Below are 26,578 nucleotides of genomic sequence, written 5' to 3'. Positions count from 1 at the left end.
CGGGGGAAGCTTCATCCTGAGGTGATGCCTGTGAGGCAGCGTGGCTGGGAAGAAAATATTTGGGTTCCGTGACAGCTTGCAAACTATTTATTATCACGTTTGGTGTAGGTAAATAAGAGCTTCTGCTAACACAATAAAAGTGAGAAAAAAGCATGCTTAATGAAACGTGTTAGTATCTTGAAAATTAATCATCAAGTAGCTGCATGCTAGAAAACTGGCTACTCTTAAACTTAAGAGATCTTGGATCTCAGAAAAATGTCCAATGAAATTAAATTGCAAAGTAATAATTAGTCTTGTAAGACTAATTAAGGAACATATAGAGGTATAAGAGTATGTCTGGTGTTTGTAGAAAGCGCAGTCTGGTGAAATACAAGAACTGGGCAGACGGTTAAGACATGCCCAATAAATACTTTCTGTAACTGCAGTTGGAATATTTATAATGAGCAGTTTCCTCTGTGAAGGAAGTCAGACAATCTGTAATTTACCATACTTGATATTCAGCTTTGAAACTCGTGTAACAAGGAGCGGTGCCCTGAGCCCTCGGGTGGGCACCTGTGGTACCTGTGGTACCTGTGGGGAAATGGAGGTGGAGGTCGATGGTGGTGGAAGAGCATTGAGGACGCAATGGGAGCGACCCTTTGCGGTGCGCCCAAGGCAGCCGTACCCGCTCAGATGAAGGTGTTACACACGATGTGGATTTTATGGGCGTGAGCACTTCCAGCAGTGGGGTTGGCCAAGTGGAAGCAGCAGTTGTCTCCAGGAAGCCAGGAGACCTCTCCTTCGTGGCACGGGCACAGCGACCACTGCTGCGTTCAGTCTGAGTTGACCGTGAGGGTTTTGGAGAAGAGGCAGGCAGGCTGTGTCCTGTCATCTGAGAAGAGAAGCGGCAAATTGCAGGGGTGCTTCTTGTCCAGCATTTACCCCACGTTTCAGTAGTCCTGAAGTCCTGACACTGAAGTCAACAGTGAGTTCAAATCATTCGGGTTCTCTTCAGCTGCTGTGACACAGTGGGGGATGGAGGAACTATGGCATGAGGTGAAATACACTGGTTTGGTTTGGTTTGGTTTTTTGGGGGAACCTCAATTCACAAATTACTACCTGCCATGATTAAGGTTACCAGATATTTTGGAACATGAAATCATGAAACAGAAGATCTCAGCGGGGCTTCCCCCATAACAGAGCAGTCTCAGCCTCCACTACGTTTGTTCCTATGTTTGGAGCCTGTGTACCCCATAAGAGTACCAGAAGAGACCCCATAAGAGTACCTAAAGAGACCCCATGTACCTGAAGAGAGCAAGGAATTAACAGACAGACCTTTCCTACAGAGAAGGGTGATTTCACTTTTAAACAAAGCAGTTGGACTCCATGGCACAGCCACATTAGGAGTATTTAGAGTTACATAAAGAGACAAAATCCTTTACAATAAATATGTTTTTATAAATAACATCTGCAAGGACTGCTCTACTGTAATGAGAGTCCCTCAGTGAATGTTGAAGTGCAGTAAATTCAAAGAAATTGAGTTATCTGGGTCAGTTATTGGTAAGCATTGTAGTATTTAATTATCAAGTGTTAATGAAGGGAACACAAGCGAGTGGAAGCAGGTTTGGTGTTCTGCATTATTTTACAAAACGTGAAGTTTGGACAGCTGGTGGTCATTGTCCCAACTCCTTGGCTTCAGTGGAGCCGACGCTTTGTGCCAGCTCAGGACCTTCCCCTGCGCACGATAATTTTAGCATCTACTTTAGCGTCTGTGATTTAGCACAACAACTGGTGGTGCCATTCCAGACACGTTATGGTGAGGACATAAGTGATGACCACCGCCCTCTTTCCAGTTCCATTTAATATTTCATTAAATACTTTAACGTTTTGGATTCTGTTTCCCTCTCCTGAGCGCTTTGGCTGCGAGCAGCGAGTTTCCAGCTCTCACAATATGGTTTTCTTATATAATGGAGCCTTCCACAAAGAGGAGACAGATGGTAAACGTAACTTGGGCTGTGCCGCCAAGGACTTATTTATAACTCACAGTAGCCACAGGACAGCAGGGGGGCTCCCGAAAGGAGACTTCACAGAGGAACCGGGCTTTTTTGAAGTCCAGGTTGTGTACTCCTGTTGGAAAGAGGAGCATTCGGTTCAGGAAAATGCTGCTATTTTCCTGTGTCTCGTGTGAATTGTTCCACTGAAAATCAAGAACTTGTGTGTTTCTAATGAAGGGAAATTTTATTATTGATTGTGGGAGGTTTTTTTTAATTTGGTGAGAGCAGCACAATATTTTTTGATCAGTTGAGGCTTCTGACCTCCTTTCAGGAATGGAAATGAATTCAATTTAAGGAGATGTATTTTGGGACCTGTGAGCTGTCAAACCTTCTGTGTTCCCTTAATGGTTTTCTTTGTTCACTTCGATTATTCTGCCTAAAGTAAGGCTTAAGGGAGTCTGTGTGAGAAGTTGAAAAAAGTGCTGATATAACAAATCAAGACATACCAGAGGTGATAGACCACCCATTTACAGCAAACAAATAAGATCCTTGAAAACAGCAGGGGCTTTTTTGCAGAGTGTTCGAGTATTTCTAGTCTACTGCCTTGTTTCCTATGCATTATTGGGTTTTTATTAAATTTTCACTTGAAACTTCTCAAGAGATCACTCTCTGCATTACAGCCAGTCAAGCCATTCTGGTAGTGGCATTTTCTCTTCCATCCATTTCCAGAGGTAGGACCATTGATCACAGGATGGAGGTTACCTTTCTCTTCCAGGAAAAAACTCAGTGGAGGCCTCCTTTGAAAGTGGAACTGCAGTCTAGCACTTCCAGTAGGAACATTATAACACCAGACTAACATTTTCTGAGATACCTCATTAAATTCTATTAAATTAGTTAAATACCTTTTAATAATTTAGTTAAAAGGTGAAATGTGGAGGGAAAAAACCTGGTGCCAGAGGAAGGCTCAAGTGATGCGATGGGATAGGCGAAGCAAAGCCTCGTAACAAGCTCAGTTCATGTCTTGATCGTGGTTATGTTTGACATCGTAACGTGGGATTTCTGAGTAGGAAGTTTCAATGAGGAGCTCTTACAGCTTTTCCTGTTGATCTCAAGAAATAAAAGGTGAGACTGAAGCTTAAGATAGGACAGATTCATAGCAGGAGGACAAATCTCTTCTGAGGTAAGTACCTATGCAAGCAGACTCCTGTTGCCTCAATGAATAAGCATCACTTGTACTGGATGAACTCTGGGAAAATTCTTATTGCAAAACAAGGGCGTACGTACAACTTCTGTATGTAACTAGGCCCTCTCACAAAGGAACTGGTAGGAAGATATCTTCTTTAAAAGTACTATTGTTAGAAAACAAGATACGACAAAGTTTCTTGGGTTGGAAAATTTCTTACCATGCACTTTGTGCAGAGCTGTCGGCAGATGAGGAAGGCACTGCTCTTCCACAGTTTGTAGGTGTGGGAGTTCTTGACTTGGCCACTTTGGTTGACTGTGTGGATCCTCTCCCAGTGATAAGGCAAAGACAGAGGAGTTCAATCCGCTGCTGTTGTTGCTGAAGCGGTCACAGCCTCTTCAAGTCCCACAAACTCAGGGAGTTCCGGTTGTTTTTTTTTTAATAAGGTACTACATTGCCTTGGTTGGAAATGACTCCTCTGCCTTGATGGGTCCCTGAGGTCCTGCTGCTGGTCCTGCTCGAGGTTCAACTACAATGCAGAGGGAGGAAAGTGCAAACATGGGCGGTATCATGTTTAGTAATGGCCTACTGCTTTATATCCGTATCTTTCAGCATCAGAGGTGGAGGTAGGATGACTTGCAGATGCAAAATGTCTTGGAGCCAGCTGGCTAACCTTCAAACATATTAAGAGTTAGTGATGCCAACAAACTGGAAAGTAGCCTGAAGTAATAGCAGATATGGCAGTAACCCAAATGGCAGAACATAGCTGCCATCTTCAGGGCCCACAACCTGTTGGGCTGGACAATTTTGGACGTTCAGATGCAGGAATTTGCAAAGAAAATTTCAGACTTGTTATTTGAGGGTCGGTCTCGCTGCTGTCAGCAATGTTAGGGACACTGTCAAGGGGTTCAGGTCATCGGAGCTATCAGAAAGGTTCAAGAGCAAGGTTTTAAATTGTGTTCTCAGATTCATAAACCCAATACTCCTCCTGCAATCAATTGCTCATAATAAGCAAATCAGACTTTGGAATAGTTGGTTTTGAAATGACTTTAAGAGGAAGCCGTATAGATAGGGTATGTTGCTGTAACCTTCACCTGAGGTGTTTCTGGGAGTCCTTGTGAAAGGTTATCTTTGGGCCGTACTTTTTCTGCTCCAGCCCTGAATGAAGGCTGCAAGGTCTCGATGTCCCAATTCAGTGCGTGAATTGTACCGGTGCATGATGTTCCTGTGTTTTCTGAAGGGTTCTTGCAGTAAACCTTTTATTCAGCTTCTGCATTTTAAGTACCAGGCTCAGGCCAGCAGCCACAAGTAAGGAAGGAGAAATTAACAAAGCAGGGAAGCAAAGGAAGAGAACAGAGAAGAAAGTCTCTAAGACCTGCTTAGAAAAGTGAGGTGAAAGCATTTTAACCAGTGTTAAGGTTATACTGATCACAGTGGGGATTTTATGTACGGGCATGGAGTAAGCCAGGTCTTACAAAGACGTGCAAACCCAACTGCACAATATACACATGCATATTGAAGTGTAGGGGACCTTGAGACCACAAGGATGCCAGTGAAGTTATCTGCCTTCCTAGACACAACAGAACTTTATCGTGCTATTGCTGGTCTGAAACAGCCTAAATAGGAACCAGCTCTTGCTACTCTTAAGTTCATGTGTTCACAAGTGACAAATGGAAACGTCTTGGGTTCCTATCGGTCTACAAATGATGGATTTGTCAGCTCTGATTTGGGAGGGAATGACTTTCCATACTTGTGTGTAGAAAAGGAACAGCCAAGTGTTGTCCAGAACACCTCTGCTGAGGCTGACTGTGAAGGGTTTGGTAGCTGTAAACCAGGGCAGCATTGGTAGCGAAATGCTCATTTCATTTGTTCTGGCAGGAGTTGGACTGGATGATCTTTCAAGGTCCCTTCCAACTCCTCGATTTCTGTGATTCTGTGACTGCTTTCATTTGGAAAAACATCCCAAGACACTGAAAAATCTCATCCAATCTGCACAGCTACAGCAGCACCAATGAGCACTGGTGACACTGGTGTGTTATTGAAGATCTTCTATGACAACCCTGAATGTTCATTATTTTTAACACCGCATAAAAATTCCCATGTTGATAATCTGTTTGTAATTAAGAATCAGATAATTTAAAGGCTAAGAACTAAGAATTTAATTTTCCACTCCCTGACTTCAGCTCCTCTAAGGCACAAGCGAGAGGTCCCTTCCAGTAGTAAGCCACTTCCCCGACCTTTTTCCTTTGAGCCCGTTTGTTGTACCACATTTGACACACTGAGTTTTTAGGCTTGCCTGGGCCTCGGTACAGTACAGACAGCAGTGGCACAGCAGTCATGTTGTGATTTCCTTCCTTCCACAAGCTCTGATAGACCTGAGGAATTAAAAATACTGAAAAAAAACGGTGTGTGGTGGAGAAAGGCTTGCCCTGAACTTGAAGTGCCTTTTTGCTAGGTTCCTAATGAATACAGAGTAAATTTGTAACACTTTTCTCTTAAAAAAAATGCCGTGCAATTTCCACCCTGCAGTTAGACTATAGAAATACTTTCTCGAAGGTAAGTCTGTGGCTTACCCACCTAGCTTGACAGTTTTCAGCACTAGTTCTCCCTAGAATAGCCCTAGGAGAAAGGCAAGCGTTATTTTGTGTTCCCGTACCGGGTGATGAGCTGAGTTGCAGCTTGGCCGAGTCTCAAGCACGAGCATTATTACCCCAGGCAGGAGCTCCAGAGGCGCAGGCAGGTCCCCCCCAGCCACCGGCCCAGCTTTCCTCCTGCCAGCCCCACAACGCAGAGCAGCGTCTGCAGGAGGCTGCGGGGTTTTGGCTTCGTGCAACCTGAGCTCGCTGGCTCTCACATCGGAGCGGAGCGGAGCAGCGGAGGTGCAGAACACATTCCTTTCTGCTAGCATGGCTATTGAGAACAACAGTTTTGTAACACGCCAGGCAGGGCAGCCAGAGCTTGGCTCCAAGTAAATTTTTCTTTTTTTTTTTAAAAAAAAGGTAATTAAAACCCAATATCTAGGACTATATAGAGGGGTTATGAGCATGAATAGTGAATCATAAGCTTGTTCTCTTAATGACTGTTGCATACTTAGAACCTATTCATGTCTTCAGAAGCCTCAAAGGACCAAATGAAATTGTGATACAGCGATTTCAGCCTATGCAAAGTTATTTACACGAAGATGGTTCAAGCATCATTTAAAAGGAAAAGAAAGGAATATAACTACAACTGTTTCTTTCAGGTAGAAACCAAAAGCAATCTTAAACGTACCAGGTGCAGAGCGCAGTCCAGTAGCCATGAATGACATTGCACAGAAAACGGAGGTACGTACCGATTTTAAAGTAATCAAAGTAATGTAGTCGTTTACAAGTGATGCTTGCAAAGAGAGTAATTACAACTGATTGTGAAAGACAGACGATTAGACTGGAGGTCTGCTGGAATTGCTGCTGTTTTAAGATGATGGAAAAGCACTTGAAAGTAGGTTAAGGAAATGATCTGATTCGAGGGAATCTGTGCAGTATGTTCTTACTGTTATTAAAAAACATGAAGGAGGACGGCAAAATGAAGGTAACAAAATAGGAAGAAACTTTAAACATTGGGAAATTCAGGGCAACATTCACATCTAATTCTAAAATGTAAACGTTAGGCTACTTCAAATATTTCCTCTTCTGCATAGATTCATTGAACAACAGGAGCAAAAGCAGGAACAAAACCTATTGGTTTAGGTGGAAAATAGGAATCATGGCATGTTTTCAGGCAGTTTTCTCAGCATTCCTGTAGTCATTACAGTAAAAAGAGAAAACTTCACAGTAGTTCTGAAAAGTGGGCACTTCTCTTACTGCTCGGACACACACAGGGAGCACTGGCAAAGAAAGAAGTGTCTTGTAGCTGTAGCAGGGTCCTGCGAGTCCAGAGATCTTGACACTTTATAACATGAAAAAGTGAGTACACAGTGTATTGGAAGTTTTAAATGAACAAATAATAGTATTTATTTAAACACCACATATGGCTGTTGAAGTTGCAGAAGAAAACATACATGTTGCATTATATGTCTGTGTCCTGATACCTGTTTTAAATGCGAGGGGGGAGAGGCTCTGGTGACTGCTCATGATTCAAAGCATCAGTAGAAATCTGGATCTAACTCCGAAAGCCACGGTGACTGAAAATGTACATGCACATATGTGATACACTCAGTTATAGAGCTCTTCGTTACAATTACTTACAGCCTAAGTTTAATACAGTGCTAAATGTTGTTCTGGATGTTTTAGAATTTATTTACGAACAAATACAATGATGCTCAATAGATGATGGCCAGTGGCACAAAGTTCATAATCCCAAATGCACTCTGTTTTATGTTCTTACATCCTTTCTAATGCGATCTGTCAGAATATTTCTGTCCATCTGTTTCACCTTTCTTTTTCTTATCTTCATTTCTTCTTTATCTTCACCAAGATTCTGCTTTCTTCATCTAAACCCGTCCAAAAATCCTATGTGCCCAAGCTTCACAAGGGTGATGTAAAGGATAAATTTGAAGCTATGCAGAAAGCGAGGGAAGAAAGAAATCAAAGGAGATCTAGAGATGAAAAGCAAAGAAGAAAAGAACAATATGTTAGAGAGAGAGAATGGAACAGGAGAAAGCAGGAGGTTATTTTCTTTGCACATATTTTGTGTTTATATTCAATATTATATGTGAAAATCTTTTCACATTATTTTAAGACAATACTACTGGAATATTTTCAAGGTATAAAGACAGTTGACTTTCTGTGTTTCATCAACTAGATGAAAGAACTGCTTGGATCTGATGACGATGACGACACAAAATCAGCTAAAATAGAAAAGGGTTATGTTCCAAAGCTAATAGGTAAGAGAGGCCCAATTTGACAGGCCACATAATTCACTGGGCAAGTATTAGATGTAGCTTCTGAACTGAGTATTTCATATTGACAGGAACCGTTAAAGGCAAGTTTGCAGAGATGGAGAAGCAAAGGCAAGAAGAGGAGAGAAAAAGAACAGAAGAAGAAAGAAAGCGCAGAATTGAACAAGATATGATCGAGAAAAGAAAAATTCAAAGAGAATTAGCAAAAAAAGCCCAGGAGGTACGTCCATCTGATCCCAATGGTCAGGATGTAATCGTGAGCAACCAACGCAGCAAAAGAAATTGCACTGATCAGAAAGATTTGATCTTGAGATTTCTGATAATGGCGATGTACCTGGGAGGTGCTCGATGGGATGGAAGTGGGGAATCAGGTTCAGAGCATCTCCATCTGCACTTCTTTACAGTACCATTTTTTTAAGCATTAAACTTGCATTGCAGATGAAACCAGGCAGGAATAAACCTGGTAGGAAAGTGAATCAGGCACGAATTTTGTGTCATATGCGTACAAAAATTTATAGAATTTACTAAACTAATTAAAAAATGTTTCTTGTATTTTACTAATCCTTGTTTCAAACAACTTTTGCTTACACATTAGTGATTACAGTTCAGTGATAGATGAACCAAGGCAAGCAAGAAGAAGTAGGAAAATGCTATCGTCAGCAAAATGAGAAGACACTAATGCAGTAAAAATCATACATGATGACGGTTCAGACCATGTTTTGTTCCTTTGCTACTTTGTGAATTGTTATTGTACCTACATGTGAGCAGACTCCACCTTCTGTTGATGTAAAATTCTGCACTGGGGTACCGTATTCAGATCCTTTAGCGTGTTTTCTTTGGTGAGAGTGAACATCTACATGATGGACTAGAACCATAAGCAGCAAATTTTTGTTTAACCACAAATACTTAGTTGAGGTTTGGTTTTGTTGTAAGAAAAGAAAGACAGTGCTATAGGAAGTGTTAGTTTTCAATAAGGACTCGGATAGCATTTTCTCCTAAGACTTTTAACATCGTTAAGCCTGCACTTTTAACTGGGAATGTATCTAGTGTACATTTAATGTGCTCTGAAAGGCAGCAGTACATACCGTGGAGAATTCTAGAAAGCATGTTAGCTTTTGACAGTAACACATAGAGATACCATACGAAGCAAATACAGCAACAGGCTTTTTGCAGGAGTCAAGGACAATAATTACTGGAAATAATCAGATGTAATCAATGAGCTTCCTTTAGCCGCTTTTCTTTTTACCCAATTCTGGAATGCTGAGGTGAAGAACGGACACCTCCAGTGCTCTGCTCCTCACTGAAGTGTGACGAATGCTTTAGCATCCTTTCTGTGTGATGTTTTCTGTTCTGTTCCTTTTTCCTCAACAAGCTGACCTAGCCAAAGTATTCCAGCAAAGGTGCAGTCATTCCCATCTCTGTGAATTTAAAGTGCTGCATACATTTCACTGATACAAAAAAGAGTTTCCAGTTCTGTGTTTGCAAATCTAAGGCAAAGAGCCAAATTAATGTAATCATGTGAAATTCTCATTTAATAGATTGATGACTTTAACAATACGGGAACTGAATCAGCAGCAGAGGTAATCAGATTTTTTTTCAAGAAATGTTCACACAAAATGTCTATTTTTATTCACTTTGTTTTATTATGGTCATTCGGGCTGGGAAAACTTAGAAAAGGGCACACAGATACCTAATTAAAATTCAACCCGAAAAGCTAATAGATGTAGCACTGTATGTCTGTACTTGAAGGCAATTTATTTGAGTTTGAAATAGAGTCTGCACTGTGAATGTGGTTACTTAAAAACGTCTAAAATGTAAACGTCCAAAGCCACCAGAATGATTTGAGGTATACTGGCTGTGATACTCTAAGTCCTCTTGCTTTGGAAAGTATCATCTTAAAAGCTCTTTGCCTTAAACTTGAAATTAAGAGGATATACAGATGTTTGAACACCTCAGTTAACTTTTTTTAAAAAAGAAGTTACTAATTTACCATAGGGGTTTGGATTTTAAGCCTTGCAAATAAATGTTTAAATTCAAAAAGCTAGCTCCAGTGGTCCTATTGGCTTTCACTAACATGAAAAAACACAGTTTTGGAAAGAGAAACACACAAATTAAAGTAAAACAAAACAAAAAATCCTCATAAAATTTAAGTTATTTGACAGCATCCCTGCTAATCATGGTATTCTGTGGAAAAAAAAACGGGTAAAATGTATTTTGGCAAGCTGTGAAAATAGTCTTGAAGGAGCAACATCCTTAAAAAACCCTCTGCTCCCCCTGACAATGACATGTTGCTCTCTAGAACTATCAGCTTATTCCAGCTGCGGTATATCCTTTACTTAGGAAAGACAAGACTGGAACTAACGTGTAGCTACAATTGCTATGTATTCAAAATGTCACCTGTTCTTCTCCAAACCATGCTCTGTAATCTGTAACTAACAGTTAATGAAAATATGTAAAGAAATAAAGATGTAAAGAATGGAGTTTGCCAGCAGTTATGTTTAAAATATCATTCAGGTGTGTTTCTCTTCACAAAACCAGCAACTACGGTTTTATTCTTGTTTATGCAAGTAATTCTTTTGGAAACTTTTTGGTGCACAAAGGTAAAACCAGGAGTTTCATTAAGAAATGAGTCTGTCTAGGAGACAAGCTTTATGAAAATATAATAAATGTCTGTTTGGACAGGAAGGGGATGATTCACTGCTGGTTACAGTAGTGCCTGTAAAACCCACCAAAACACCTGGGAAGATGAAAGTAAACTTCGAGAACACAGAAAAGGAGAGAGCAGAACAAAGAGAGAGACAGCAGGAAGAAATGAAGCTAAAATACGAGGAGGAAAATCCATTCCTTAAGAAAACCAAGTGCCTTTCATTTGTCACGGTAAACCACTCATCTAAAAATACTTAAGAAATAAATCAATATTAATGAAGAAATAACCATTTCATTTTTCTTACACAGGGTGAAAGTGGAGACAATGAAACACAAGAGCCTCTGTCTGCTGGGAAGCTGAAAGTAACGTTTGAAGAGCTTGAAAGACAGAGGCAGGAAAACCAAAGGCGGCAAGCAGAGGAACAGGCACGGCAGCGTTTGGAAGAGGAGAGACGCGCCTTTGAAGCAGCTCGCCAGCAAATGGTAAGGACAGGTTTTGCTCATGCCGTTACAGTATTTTCACAGAATATATGCTTTTACATTCCTTCCTGCATCTGATTCTTCTTTTTTCTTACTCCTTAACTACATTGCAAGCTGTTAGGAGTCTGAAAATTGTATCGCCATTGGTTTTTGGAAGATGTCTATTTTTTTACCTTGGTTCTAACTCAGTAACCAGACTGGCACATTACTTTAGACATTCTTTTAGTAAATCGGAAAATTCATGTGTTTTAAATTTGCTAGCAATCTTAGCAGGCTATATATATCTACACTTTGCAGTACCTTAAGCTGCAAGTCCTCAAAAAAGATAATTCTTGTCTGTTTTGTTCTTAAATAATGCTTCAGATGTTCCAGTAACCAGTGTTGGATGAAAACGTTCTGCAGTAACAGAATGCCATTTCTCATTCCCGTATTTATTTATAAAATACATTAATTACAACTTTCCTCTTATGAAGAAAGGGAAAAAAAAGACAAATCAGCTCTCTTGTATGTATTGGCATAAACAACCATGTACTAGAAATGACCAGATCAAGCCCCAAATAGTCAAAATGTAGCTCACAATTCCTGTTTCATATTACTTTTAAAATTGTCTCTGTATGTGTTCTTTATCATAAGCCTTATTCTGGAGGAGCTATAAACAGACCTCATTACAGTTCTTTGATAATACTACAGGAATTGTACACAACATAAGAGACACTAGATCGTTTAGTTCTGTATTTCCTCACTTTAATGATACTCCATTTCCAGGCACTAGATCGTTTAGTTCTGTATTTCCTCACTATAAAGATACTTCATTTCCAGAAGCATTTTTGAAGTTCTGTATTTAAGTATTTCCCCCCTGTACAATCATGATTGTTATGACTTTAACTCACATCCAAGGAAGATTAATGATAAATGAGATTTTAATCTTCCATAAAATCTTTGGAAATACTATTTCTAGGAATTTGCTAACTTTAATTTAAAGACTATAACTATAAATGGACATTCTTGGACAAACAGCTCAAGATCCCCATGTTGACTGTATTTCAAAAGCATTCCAGAAACTTGTATTTCCCTGCTCCCCTGCCAAAACCCCCCAGACCCTCCAGAAAGCTTAAACACTGAAATTCTCAAGTGGTCCCACTTGAGAGGTTCCCAGGTTTAGGCACATACCCAAATTGTACTTTACTTTTCCCCCCACACTTCCAATAAATCCCTTGTCTTTTCCACACCAATAACCCTAACATTATGTCAATAATGCACTTTTTTTCTTTTCATTTTGGGGTGTGCAGGGAATACTTCAAGAGAAGAATGACTTCATGAAGTCACTAACCATTGTAACTGAAGTTTTGTTCACATCTCCCACCCAAGTAATAGAAAGTAATTTACAAATTCTCCATTTCAAAAGAAACTGTCTAACGCCCAGTTTTACCTGATATCAGTTGTTGTCAAAATTTAAAGTCAAAAGTCTTAAAGGAAGAGTTGAGCAGTGAATTTCCTTTGGTTCTTTCTTTATACCCCTATGAATTCCAAATAAAAGATTCCTGTAATTCCCTTACTGGCTACCCCACATACCGCTCCCAGGGCTGCTTGCAGCACACAGAAATTTGGAATATCAGCACTCTGGCAGTTCCCAGGCAGTGTCCTCCATTATAAATAAAGCACTCTCAGGTATCTTCTGCAGATGGTTCCTTCTCTTGTTCTTCATTGCAATTTGCTTCTCTTAGCAGATAAGAGTTCACTGGAGACAAGCCACAGTGAAGAGATAAGAGTGTCTCAGTTCCCCTTCTTCAGTGGTGATTATATGTCTAAAAAGAAAAAACACAAAAATCTCAGTCTGGAGCAATAGCAAAATGTTAATTGATTTAGTTTTGCTATCAAACTCTACAGCAGTTTTTTAACTGGAAGTGCATTGATGAAAACAATTTATATGCAAACAGAAAGACTTGATGGTATAAAGGTCTATGGAAGCGATGTAAAGGAAGTGAATAGGGAGTGATTTACAGTAAAAGATCTCATTCCTGAGACTATAAAATACGTACTTAATTGTTCAGCCTTTTCCTGATAACGCATTGTTCCTTTAATTACACACTCAACAGCTTTTTAAAAATTACAGAAGCTATATAAGGGATACTGAAAGATGTTTCTTTTTTCTCTCCCCTGGCAAAAACCCAGACTAAAATGTTTCTTATACGAACTAAACTCTTCCTACATTTTTTCCCCCCAGGAGAAAAAAAAAATAATTGTAAAAGATCAGAAAGAAATTAATGGAGTACTTATTTATTTATTATAAAGCATATTTTTGTGTTTGGATAAGTTCTTTCTATTTTTTCCTCTCCATCTTCTCTGAAGACAAATGAAGGTGATGATGAAGAATCAGAAAATTCTGTTAAAGAATTCCGTCCTGGTAAACTCAGACTCAGTTTTGAGGAGATGGAAAGGCAGAGGAGAGAAGAGGAAAAGAGGAAAGCAGAGGAAGATGCAAGACGACGCATAGAAGAGGAGAAAAAAGCATTTGCTGAAGCAAGGAAGAACATGGTATGGCATTTTTGTTTGGGACACAGTTTAATTTTAACCGAACTCTAATGAACTCCAAAGCAGCTCTGGGAAAAAGCTTTGAATAGAGTTAGGAGTGCATGCTTCAACTCTTGCATTACCTAGTTCAGCTCATTGCTTACTAGGAGGCAGAGGGGTAAACTAATCAAGTTGGTTTACCAAAAATCATCACAGAACGACCCCTCCTTATAGCAAGTCAAGAAAGGATTTCAAATGTAGTCAAAACCAGGTAGTGTCCAATGGCTATGGTTATGCTGGATGCAATGAACTTGGAAAGCAAAATGTTTCCACAAGGAGGGTTTGTTGGTTTATTTTTGGAGGAAGAGCAATTCCTTTCACTTCTCCAAGTTCTCCCTACTTTACAGGGTGTCCACCTATCAGCTCTTACTAGACAGAGCACAATTAAGGGCATATTAGAACATTACTCATGGCAAGTACAAATTTTGTAGTCCTATGTGGCCTCTTAGAAAGCATAAATTCAGAAGGCTGAGCCCGGCTAATCAATGTTTCTATTGTATTTCACTGCTTGTTCAGAGAAACGGAAGAGGTCACCTGTGGCATTTTTTGTTAGAACAGTGCGTAATGGGGAACTTCCTTAGCCAAAACCAGATCTCTGTGGTGTGCAATGACTTCTAAAATTTGAGTTAAGCTGATGATGAAGACCATTTTCAGGGAGCTAGGACTGACATACTGACACACTACCAGAGAAAGACGCCCGAGTTCAGAGGGTGGCAACAACATAATTTATAAAAAACGGCTAGCATGGATTTTTCCACTGTATTCTTCATGCTGCTTCCAACAACTTCAAGTTTCAGCAGGCTTTTTGGGTATAAGCCAGTTACTTACTGGTGGATGTTAGAAAATACAGTATTAAATTACACAGCTACCAACTAGACATGAGTTTGTTTCAAAAGCAAGGGCAAGACACACCATACAGAACTGTGGAGTAACCCACCTAGACATTCCCCTCTGTGGCTTTATTGGGAAAGACCGACTGCATGCCTAACAAAATTTTCTTCTTCATGCCAAACAATGCTTTTGAGACAAATGAAAGCTTTGTATGACTGCTGATATTGCTGGCAGGGCTCACTCTGCCTGGAAATCGTGCCAAAGCCCTCTACGCTGAAAGACTACCTAGAGAAATGTAAAGTTATATTTGCTATTGTACTGGTAAAAGCAGGTATGGAGAATGGTGTCTGTCCATATCTCCAGAGAAAAAACAGAAGTTGAAGCCACTAGGAAAAAAAAAATAAATGAGTGCTGTGCACTTCTGTCATTACGATTTTTAAGAAAAGCCAGCAGACAACTAAAGGAAGGCAGATAAATATGTGCTCTCTTCTGTTTTTTCCTGCTTTCTTGAGAATCTTCTTTTTTTTCTGCCTCAATGCAGCAAGAACATAAGCTCAAGTGTCTGGGCAAGAGAAATCTCACTAATTAAACAGGGTTTCATCCATTCGATGCAGCGCAGGGTCCATCACTGCACTGTAACAGAGACAGTGAAGATGTTCAGTAACTTAAAAACGTGGCTGAAAATGTATTTTCAGCATATACGTCTGAAAATTTTCTGTTGGCATATTGAACATGAACACATTTTCTATTACTTGTTACAGAAAATAGAAGTCTGTGCTTTCTCTGTTTTCAACAGCCACACAACGCAGCTGCAGTGCAGTGTGCTTTTAAACGTATTAAGAACGTATTAGTAATGTTTCAGAAGTAGTAAAACCTCACATTCAATTTTTATTTAAGCTTTCAAGTAGGTATTTCAGATCCTTTCTCATGTTTATTCACTTTAATTTAGTTTTGAGAACATCCACTCACAGAAGCAGTAATGTGGTTGCTGGAAGACACAAATGCCCCCTCCCTTTGGAAAGGTTTCCCTACTTCACATGTACTCCTGCTACATTTACACTTCCATGCTTCCCACCATCCATGTGATCCCTTTCAGACTGAAGCATTTCTCTTGCATCCCCATCAGTCTCTTTCCATTAGAGACCACATGAGGAACCTGTCTTAGCATGAACAAGAAAATGTTCTGTTTCATCTCAGTCACTGTTTGCCCACTGAAAATTGGTTGAAAACAGCTGTTATTACAGCGCTGTTTCTCACTACCATCTGTTCCCACTTTGCAGAAACAAAATCATGGTCTCACTTCACAAAATATGGCTAAAATATTTACTGAGCTAACCACGACGGTTTTGTGCATCACACAACTCAGCTGAATTTCTTCCTGTGTTTTTTTAACCAGAAATAAGTTGGCTTGCTGTCTTTTCATAACTTAGGCAAAACATGGAGCAGACAGCTGCTAGTGTTTGCTCCTATGCACAGCTTTTTACAGTTTATACATACATGTGTTGGTAAACTTTGAATTAATGCTTCTTCTGTTCACTTAGGTTCTCTGTCTTGAAGTGATGAGCATATAAACTAATGCATCACAAGCGAGAGACTTTCACATTTTGCTAATTTAGCTGTGGTTAACCTCTGGAAACTATGTGGCTATGCATTGTTTTTATTAAAGGAAATAGCTCACAGCTTTGTTTTTTGACTCCTCCATAACACAATTTCAACAAATATCTTCATATTATGCAAAACGAATGAAGAATGGAAGGAATGGTGGGGCTGAAGTCCAACTGTAAGCTTACTTAGAGGGAACAATCCAAACAAAAACTATAGTGAACATTTGAGTGGGATTGGGCCAAAAAACTATTGGAAGAGCTGTGACAAATAAAAAGAATATGGGCAAAGTAGGTCAAGGCAGCATTACAAACTACGATGCCAAAACCAGCAGTAAAATGTGTAAGGTACAATGGCAGTAAGTAGCAATGAAGAGGAAAGGGAGTAAAAATGTTTATTTTCTCTTTCTTTATCAAGTTAGTCAAAATAATTTCTCAAAGTTTTGCTCCTATAATTTTTCTGGCATTTGACTTATGATCACTGTTGGGAATGCCTACAATTTAAGGCACATTGGGTTCTCCAACGTTTGCCACGGGGCTTTTCAAACGTGTGCTGATTAAATAGTGCCTAAAGCCACATCACCACACAGCTCTGGATCAGCATCAGACCTCATCTCACGCTTTTATCTAAAGAATGTCCCTGCTGAGACAATCTCTGTTAACAAATTTACACAGTTCTGTGCACAAACATACATACATATAGGTTTTATCAAGAATATATTCTAAAACCTTCCTGCGTAACTCATATCATGCTACTTGGCCATTTTTGCAGCATACAGCCTCATTTCTAGTAATGCTTTCTCTCAACAAATTGCCATTCCTAGGTGCTACCATCTTCTTAAGAATTAGTCTACAAGATAAGCAAACTGCTCATGAACGACCACCAAAGCCCAGCCCTACTCTGAAGCCTGAGAAAAGGACAGGGAAAGGAGGAAACCCTTGCTGTGGGTTGTACAAAGTGATGCCCTGGCAACATAACTGAGGATAATCCATGTGTGTACAAAAAGAGTTTCTTGTAGAAAATTCTGTTCAGTTATCCTTACTGGCAATACCAATACTGCTTAAGGACAGGAATACTATGCAATTTGCTCAGAAAAAGAGTACAGATGTGCGTCCTTCAGTGTTAGGAGCAGTCATGTTTAAACACAAATACTCTGCCTGAGCAACGCTGTGATTTTAGGATGTAGCATTAATGCTCTGGCTTTCCAGCAGGTGCTGGATGATGAATCCCCAGAAATGTTTAAAACAGTTTCTCAAGAATCTCTCATACCTGGTAAACTGGAAATTAATTTTGAGGAGATGCTGAGACAAAAAATGGAAGAAGAAAAGCGACGAACAGAAGAAGAGCGCAGACAAAAGTTGGAAATGGAAAAGCAAGAATTTCAACAGTTGAGACAAGAAATGGGAGAGGTTTGTATATCAAAGGATGGGTTGAGCATGCTCTGAGTGAAAATATAATAGAAGACTTTAGTTAATTATTAAAATCTCAAAGTTTACGACTGTAACTGAAAATTCCTTAAAAAGGAACTTTAAAGCAGTACTTTCAGTATTATGTGAAAAGAATGACAAATAGAAAGCCACGTTTTTAAAACGTACCATTGTACATAATAAGATAGAAGTTTTTATCACTGATCTACCAGGAGAATGCTTTTATCCCTTGCCAACCTTTAAAGTAAAAAACACAACTTCAAATTTGTAATTTTATCTTACAGTCACGTCTGAAAGTTCCACAGTAGCACTAAAACTGCTGTGTCCTATTTAAAATATTGGGAGAACACAAACATCTTATTCCCAAATGAATACATAAAAATGAAAGTAAGAAGGAGCAGAATTCCTGCACTTTCTCAAGAGAAAGCTGTGTTAACTAATTAGGAAAGAATTACAGTGGCCTCAACGTATTTCTAATCAGTGTATCAAGGGTTTGAGGATTGTCACAGCTGATTTTAAAAATCACACACAAAATTTGCTTTGCATACCAAATGGTTAAAGCATCACGTTCATGAACTTTACACTTCAGTTTGATTTGGTTGTGGGTGGCAAATCTTTATTTATTATTTCCTTTTGAATGTCAGAGGACTACTTGTATCTATTATTTTTGTTGGGCAAAGCTAGAGTGCATATTAAAGGCTCTAGCTGACAAACTTTTCAGGTAAATTTTGTATTATATCCTGGGGAAGAAAGGAGAGATGGACATGCAGCTGAAATCCACATACATCTTTACTGTCAGTCAGAGGTTATAAAGGGAGGAGGAAAGTATCAACAATTGCAGCTTCAGACTGGGTTTGACTACAGGATCTATTAATAATAATAATAATTCTCTGTTTAACAAAGTAGCTGTATTTTAGAAAATTATTTCATATCATGTTGCAGTTACATCAGAGATAAATTCTGGCTCCAGGATAACCAGATGTTTGTATTGCTAGGTGTCTGGTTTTGTGAGTCTGCGAAGGGTGGCTTGTTGACAACAATCCTTCAACAACTGGTACAGTCAAGCGAGAAATGGTGTATCCCGTTTAGGTGAGACTGCCATCCTGAGAATAGCAAGGGCAAAACAAAGACAAGAGCTTGGAGGGAAGAGGTCTCTGCCGATTATCAAATAACCAAGAAAACTGTTCAGGTGTATTAAGTTAACAGCTATTTGTGTGAAGAACAGGTATTAAAAATAACCAGGGCATTTTCCATCTCACACTTTCTGTAATTTCTGAACAGCTGGAAGAGGAGTCTGGAACTTTTGAGCTGAGCAAAGAATATGAAGAATTAATCAAGCTAAAAAGAAGTGGTTCTATTCAGGCAAAGAACTTAAAAAGCAAGTTTGAAAAAATAGGACAGTTGTCTCAAGAAGAAATACAGAAGAAGATTGAAGAAGAACGAGCCAAGAGAAGAGCAATGGATGAAGAAATAAGAGAAAGGGAAGCTGAAAATTTTCAAGAGGTAAGCTGCATTGTCTGTATGTTAACGATGTACTTCACTAGCACACAACTGATCCAGGAGTAGGCAATGCTGCTGCTTTCACCACCGTTTGCTCTATTTCCAAAATGATTTTCTCCCTTCTTTCCTGTTCCCTCCTTTGGATGCACGAGGGGGTCTCACCTCAGCATCCCTAAAGGAAACAGCACCAGTTTAGTATCAGTCATCCGGTCAAGCAGAAGTCTGTTTTTCCGCTCAAAGTCCTCAATCCAGCATCTTAACAACCTGAAACCTGCCAGCCTGAGGAAAGATGATAAAAAAGGCTTGATCTTCAAATGGTACTGTTTGGGTTTTATTTTCAATCCTACTTACCTATGCTTCAGACTGGAAACTCACATTCCTTCAGAGGCGAAAACCAAGTTAAGCCATCAGTTTAACCAATAAATCAACACTATGCTCTGTGACCCAAACCACCAATGATGTGTCAATGATAGAATCATGTGGCGGTGCAGTAGGAAGCCTGATCTGAGCTTTATTCTCAGGTTCCTATCAAAGGTAATCACTTCAGTATCATTTTTGAGCTTTTAATTCAATGACTGATGCTAATTATGTTTCATAGGTCAACCTGTAATAGGTGTTGAAGCATCACGGCATGGAAGTCAAGTCACTACAGATTTGCCATTGCCATAAGACAGTATTCAACTTCTATATGAAAATAAATCTTCAGGAGTATCTTTCTACCTAACATTTTTGAAATTACTTTTGCAGGTATTTACCCTATCTCTGGGATAAACTATTAAGACTTGGTCTTAAACACAACTTTAAACCTCTGAGGAAAAACAGGACGGAGTGGCTCTGCTCACTTAAGAACTACTGCTCTACAAAACTAGCTTTATTATCATACACATTTAAAAGATAATTAATGAGTCAAGCTTTAATGTAATTTCTTCTTTCCCACAAGGATGATGAGGTAGATGTGAGACCGGCCAAGAAATCAGAGGCTCCATTTACTCATAAAGTAAATATGAAGGCCCGTTTTGAGCAAATGGCAAGAGCCAGGGAAGAAGAGGAGCAGAGGAGAATTGAAGAACAGAAATTACTACGCATGCAGTTTGAACAAAAAGAAATTGATGCGGCGTTACAGAAGGTATTAAATTACCAAGTACCTTTTCTTCAGCCCTAAGCGTCTTTTTAAGTTAGCATCTGATTACCACCAACGGCAACAATGCCAGAGGTGTAAAAGAGAGCAGCTGCTGTAAATTGCTGCAATAATGTAAAATTACTTTCGGCATTTTCACATATTCTTGAAGAGTAGGAGAGAGACTGCAAAGTTCATTGTATCCTTTGAATAGAATGAAACTGGAATCTACATTCATGCCTGTATTTTACCCCAGCCTCATTAAAATCCATTCTACTGCCTGTTCCATATCCTAATTCAGTGCATGATGTTACCTAGTGAGGACAGGTGTGGCATTTCTCTCTCCCTCTCTCAGAAATGTGGTAACTTTTCTGTATCATATGTATCACTAGTAGTCATACTGCTATTGCCAATTTAAATGTCCTTAATCCACTTTCTTTTTAAACAGAAGAGGGAAGAGGAAGAAGAGGAGGAGGGAAGCATTATTAATGGTTCTGCTTGTGAAGATGAGGAGGATCAAGCTCGATCTGGAGCCCCCTGGTTCAAGAAGTCCCTAAAAAACACATCGGTTGTTGATGGCGAGCCAGTGAGATTTACGGTGAAAATTACTGGAGAACCCAAACCTGAAGTTACATGGTGGTTTGAGGGGGAAATGTTGCAGGACTCTGAGGACTATCAATATATTGAAAGAGGAGAAACCTATTGCCTTTACTTGCCAGAAACCTTCCCAGAAGATCAAGGGGAATACATGTGTAAGGCAGTCAACAACAGAGGCACATCTGCTAGCACCTGTATTCTCACCATTGAAAGTAAGAGTTAGCATCTTAATTCACTTAATTCGCAAATATTCTTCTTGCATCTTTCCTATTAAGAAAATCTAATTATCTGTTCTCTTAACCCTTTTATTTTCTAGCTGATGACTACTAATGCTCTACTTTAGCTGGAATCTATCTTCCCCTCAAAACTTTCTTACTGCATCATCTCTCTCTCTCTGACGGGGCCAACTAAAGCAAGCAAGGATATGCATTGATTTGTTATTCCTGCATCAGATAATAACCTTCCAATTGTGAGTGTCCAGGTTCCTTGTGCAACACAAAAATTAGTACTGAAGGCTAAAAAGAAGGAATCAATGTATGAAAGATCAACTGAAAGAAAAAGCTGAATTACACTAGTGCTCCCACATTTGAAGACCAACTGTTGTGTAATAAATAAAGCTAAATATACAATCTGGAAATCTGTGTAGTAGTGTACATCTATTGGTATATTTTGCATGAACACTGAATATTTAAGCTGTTTTACTTTACTCCAGAGGCATTGAACTGGCAAAGGGAAATACTTATTGATGATTTTAAAAAAACAAAACAATGTACTATTTTTAAAGAATAAAAGATAACATAACTGGTCACTTTTGTTGTTCTGTTTCAGAGAGCATTAGTTTGTTTTAAAATGGGCTGGCATTTAAACTGCTATGCTCTTACCAGCCTATGCAGTTGATAATCCAAAGCAAAAGCTATCTCAGTAAGGCTCATGGTAGTCTCTATAGTACTAACATTCGCTTGTAAAATTTCCCATTTTTTCACTGATTATATAGTACAGGAACAGTTGGTGACAAAAGATGAGCCTATCATAGTCAAGGTGATAGGAAGCAAGCTTCAAGAAAATTTATTTCAGTGCATAAGTTCTCAATCTTTCTTCTCTTAATGCAATAAATTTATTGCTACATCTCTAAACATCATCTTCTTAAGGCTACTGTACTGTTTTTCTCTAAGACCTCAATATCAACACTAATGTCATTGTGCTAACACCATCTGAATAGTTCAGCTTAAGCTTCTCTAGGAGCAATTTTACAAACAGTAGTCACGCTTAAAAGTTGTGTATAAGCCTTTATATAAAGACAAGGTAAGCTGTAGCAAATTAGATTTATGAAGTCATGTCAAAAACAGGAATTCTCCTGTGGCTGGATCTGCTGACTGCTCTTTGTACAGTTACCTATTGCAAGTCATTCTTTTGCCTCAATAAAATATTTACAAATTCAGAAACATCCTGAAAAAGATGGTAATAAGCTGCACGATGTTTCAAATGAAGCAAGTACATTTGACTTCATTTCATGTGGGTAGTGTTCATTCACAGAATACTAACTGCTGCGGTATCTTTCCTCTGAAGCCGTTATTTCAAACTAATGAAGCCAGGGACAGGAACACAAAAAAAGACAAAAACATTGCTATTATTATCCATCAGTTTACATTTATTGAGAAAAACCATACAAAAACCATCATACAGTTAATGTGTACCCATATTACATACAATGTCAATGCAAGCTCAAAACCACATTTTTGTAAAGCATTCAATTTACCTCAAGTCCAAGCTGCATCTCCCTAAGACACTGTTCCCATCACAGTTGCCTTTTAAAGCCAATCTTCTTTTTACACACGGGTAGTTTCTGCAGAGAACACTTTTCTCAGGACGAAAAGGCATTTCACATGCACGCAAGAGAAATATTTGTGCATACATAAGCGTTTTATAAGCTGTTACTAGGGAAGAGGGAATCCTATCAACTGTATGCTTTCTGAAAAGCCCAGTCCTCCCCCCTTCCTCTTCCCACTTCCAGGAAAAAGAGAAAGAAAGAAAGAAAATAAAAGAGCTTTTAGCATGCAATGGAAAACTTAAAAATTACTTTGGAAGAGAACAAGGGAGAAACAGTTTCTATCAACCAATAAAATACCACTAGTAAAAAGATTAAATACTTCCAGATAGGCTGTGCAAGTGAATAATGATCCTGTCTGCCTGGAGAACTGAAGCAGATGATTTATGATCAAGCTAGATGGAGGACTATCTGTCTGACATTCTGTTTTATGCCCTATTAAAATATAGGCTGCAGATAGGAAAACGCTTTTCCAACTTTGAACACTATGCTTCCTTTTTAAACTTTTTGTTCTCTTCAGATTCTACTTTATTTGTGGAATGCTAAGGAAACATTTAAAGACACCTTTTGGACAAGATCATTACCTTTCTAAGGAAGTGTGGTTATCTTTTTGGATCAGGATAACTCCAGTATTCTATTTTCTGTTCACACAAGAACTATGAGTTTGGAGGCAGAGTTGAACAAATAAACACTATGCTTAGCACAAAATAGCATGCCTGTAAGCCCAGCAGTGAGAAAGCTGGAAGTCAGTACACCTCAACTGCTACATGCAAGAACATCTCCTCTTCCACACACTAGCGACATTCCAATGAACTGGCTTTTTCTTCTTTATCTCCTCCCACTGGCTAAATTTACAACTGAAAGACTGTTCAAGATATCTTAGGAACAACAGTTGAAGAAAAAAGTATCATCATGTAAAAGGAACAATTGACTCACCCCAACACTAAATTCACAGTATCAAAATCCAAATAGAACACACCTAACCTCTTCTGATGTCAAAAATGAAGTTACATATTAAACTACAGATGAAATATTAAGTGGCTTAAGAAACTGAAGCGCAACTATTAATTTAGTTCAAAAATTCAATATATCTAAGCGTAGCTGTTTAGAAGAATATCAATTAAAAGAGACTGTTCATATTAAATCACAGCTTAAAAAACTTAACAAGTTATGGAACATTCATGGTCAAACAAATAATACTTTAAAGAATGAGAAGTGATCAAAACAAAAATCATACCCTACACCATTATGTATGGGATACATTTCAAATCTGTTATGTTTTTGCCAATTTTACCTTCTACATGGAGCCCTTCTATGGTCCATGCTCATCGGCTCACCAATGGCATACACTCAAAGGATTCCTCTTTACTGGTAGTAACTATCTCAGGACCTGATTCTATGAGCTATGATTTGGTGCTTGCAGCATCTTCAGCACTGTGTGTGAAAATGAAGGCAGTATTTTTGAATATTTTTCTCAGATGTACAGATAAGCAGGACTTTTGAAAGAGGAGCAGCACATTTCAGAAACAGAATCATCAACAAAAAAAATCAAATAGATGCTGCTTTACTTTAAGCTAAAAAAAAATAAAAGCAACAACCAAAAACCTGTACCACATCATCTAAAAGACATATAAACATTTTAAACTATCAAAATATACAGCAATTCAGTTAAAGTATCAAGAAACAGGATACACTGACTGCTATATAAAGCACTGTTTGCTGTTCTGTTAACATTAAACTGGTGCACATGCTTTTTCAGTTAAAACATACTAATCTCAAACTTCAGAATCTGTTCTCCTACCTTGTCAAGTATGGATAAGCAAACTAAGTTACCTAAAAATTCCACTAACACACTATAACTCTAAGACAAGTTGTCAAGTTCAGTGATAACAGCAAGAAGTCATATTCTTCATGTTTAGGTCTTAAGGGTTTAAGTGGGAATAGTGCCCTATTATAAAAAACATTTGTGAAGGCTGTTGACATTTCTAACCAAAGTAATTCCTGCATATTTCAAAGGTTTTGAGTCTTTAGTTGCAACAATTAGCTATTTGAGCAAAAATAACAAAAATTACTTATTCTGATCAAATTTAATTACTGCAATCTACTAAAATCTTTTCTAAAAAACAAAAGCAAAAAAGATACATATTTACCTAGAAATATAAACAGTTGTTTAAAAACTTAAAAGACTTTCCACTGAAATGGAACCGTGAGTAACAATGCATTGCATCTGGGGAAGCAGCAGATTGCTTTTCAATACACAACCACAAAGATCTCACAGGGACAACATTAATGTACTGAAATATATTAATTTATATACTTCCTTAGGTTGTGCTTACCTGTTGCTTTTTTGCAGCAGAACCTAAGGTGGAAGGTCTGGGAAGGCACTGTGAAGTATAAATAATTGCACTGTTTGCAATTAATAAAGATTTTATACCTTAAATGAATCAAAATCAACAGCCTCCATTTTGTGAATGATAAAGACTCCAGTGAATTTAATTTTGCTCAGTTTAGTACATAATAAATGCACCATTCTACAAGGTTATCTACAAAATACCATGCAAAATATCTGAACTATTAAAACTTCATACCCTACACTAAAGACAGCAAATACTGTCCTAGCCTTTAAGCTACCAGAATAATTCCTAGTACTAAACGGGATAAAAATAATTCCTTCTATTTCTACAGCACAATACATACATTGCTAATTACCTGAATAAACTACTTCGATTTTCAAGCCTTAACTTTTACTTCTCTGTGCAGCCACCCTAAAAAATTTTCTCAAAGCAACAATATAGTGTTCCAAAAGATAAAGCAAGTAACAGTTATAGAATTACTTAAAACATACCTACATCACTACATAGCTGCAAACTGGCTGAAGACAAAGACAACTTCTGTCTAACAAGAGTTCCAAAGGCTTCAATGTTATGATATGCATACTTTAAAACACTGAACGATACAGCTGTCTCAGGAGTACTAATGAGAAAAGCCATTACTCAGATAAACAGAAACACGGTGTTCTTTAGCTATTGCTAAACGTTTCAAGAATACTTACCCAGAAAGCTCATATTATGTGTATGTATATAAATATGAAAACCTATGTTTCTGAATTAAGAAGCAATTATGATTTCCTAAGATATCAGCACTGTATTCCAACATAAGTCACACAGGTATGGCATTTTCATTATGTGGAACATTGACAAAAAGATACTGTTGCAGTTCATCAATTTGTCATTCTGATGTACTTACAGTGCAATGCTCCTTGAAGGAACAATCAAGGATGATACACAGCACAGTCCTCCTCACCCCTATAGAGCTAGTTCTATACTGGCTGGATCAAACCTGCACTTCAACAGACAACGGCAAGACAGACTGTATTGCATGTAGTCTAATATGCAAAGAGCCAATAAATATGCAAAGAGCAAACACAGGATTTCAAGAGAATCAGATTTTTAGAATGAGCATTAGAGCAATAAGAAGTTTCACGTATATATATATCTATAAAAAAATAATTGATTCAAATACTTGAGTATTTACAAAACCAGAAGTTATCTGCTCTGCAGGAAGTTCTCAATCGCTCCCCACCACTCAAACAAAACAGCGTTTTAAAGACAGATGCAGTTTTTTAAACTACTATGCATACCACATTGACTTTTCTATACTGAATTCTCAAGTGGACTACTTCAAACCAAAGGCTTAAGCACATTACACTTAAAACAAATTTTGCAACTAGTCTGAAAAATCCGTAAAATAGTTATGCAGGAACAGTTTTGAAGTATTCAATTAAGAACAAAAGTTATCTGTTATAGCAGCTGCACAGGTCTGAAACAGTGGTCATGTATAAAAGGAAATTTCACTGTTAATGCAATGGAAGTATGCAAAAAAAATCACCTTCTTAAACACATGCAGTTTTAATCAAATAGAAAGAAAATTAAGGTATCAAGATTACTGGT

The 26,578-nt window shown here is 38.4% G+C and overlaps 1 protein-coding gene across 2 annotated transcripts; it reads left to right on the top strand.

The window, feature by feature from the left end:
• The first annotated feature begins 6,452 nt into the window (after positions 1-6,452).
• NEXN (nexilin (F actin binding protein)) lies at positions 6,453-21,600 on the top strand. Of its 2 annotated transcripts, XM_010182654.1 has the most exons (12): positions 6,453-6,479; positions 7,609-7,800; positions 7,936-8,017; positions 8,104-8,252; positions 9,571-9,612; positions 10,715-10,909; positions 10,988-11,161; positions 13,508-13,693; positions 17,374-17,571; positions 18,871-19,092; positions 20,030-20,215; positions 20,655-21,600. In XM_010182654.1, the coding sequence occupies exons 1-12, from the start codon at positions 6,453-6,455 to the stop codon at positions 21,024-21,026; spliced, it is 2,025 nt and encodes a 674-aa protein (XP_010180956.1). In that variant the 3' UTR covers positions 21,027-21,600. The 2 variants fall into 2 exon arrangements, with proteins under 2 accessions (XP_010180956.1, XP_010180958.1); XM_010182656.1 differs by lacking the exon at positions 7,609-7,800.
• The last annotated feature ends 4,978 nt before the right edge of the window (positions 21,601-26,578 follow it).

Source organism: Mesitornis unicolor, unplaced genomic scaffold, assembly GCF_000695765.1.
Source record: "Mesitornis unicolor isolate BGI_N332 unplaced genomic scaffold, ASM69576v1 scaffold484, whole genome shotgun sequence".
NCBI classification, from domain to species: Eukaryota; Metazoa; Chordata; class Aves; order Mesitornithiformes; family Mesitornithidae; genus Mesitornis; species Mesitornis unicolor.
Note: the sequence above shows the minus strand (reverse complement) of the source record. Positions and strands in the feature narration are given on the sequence as shown.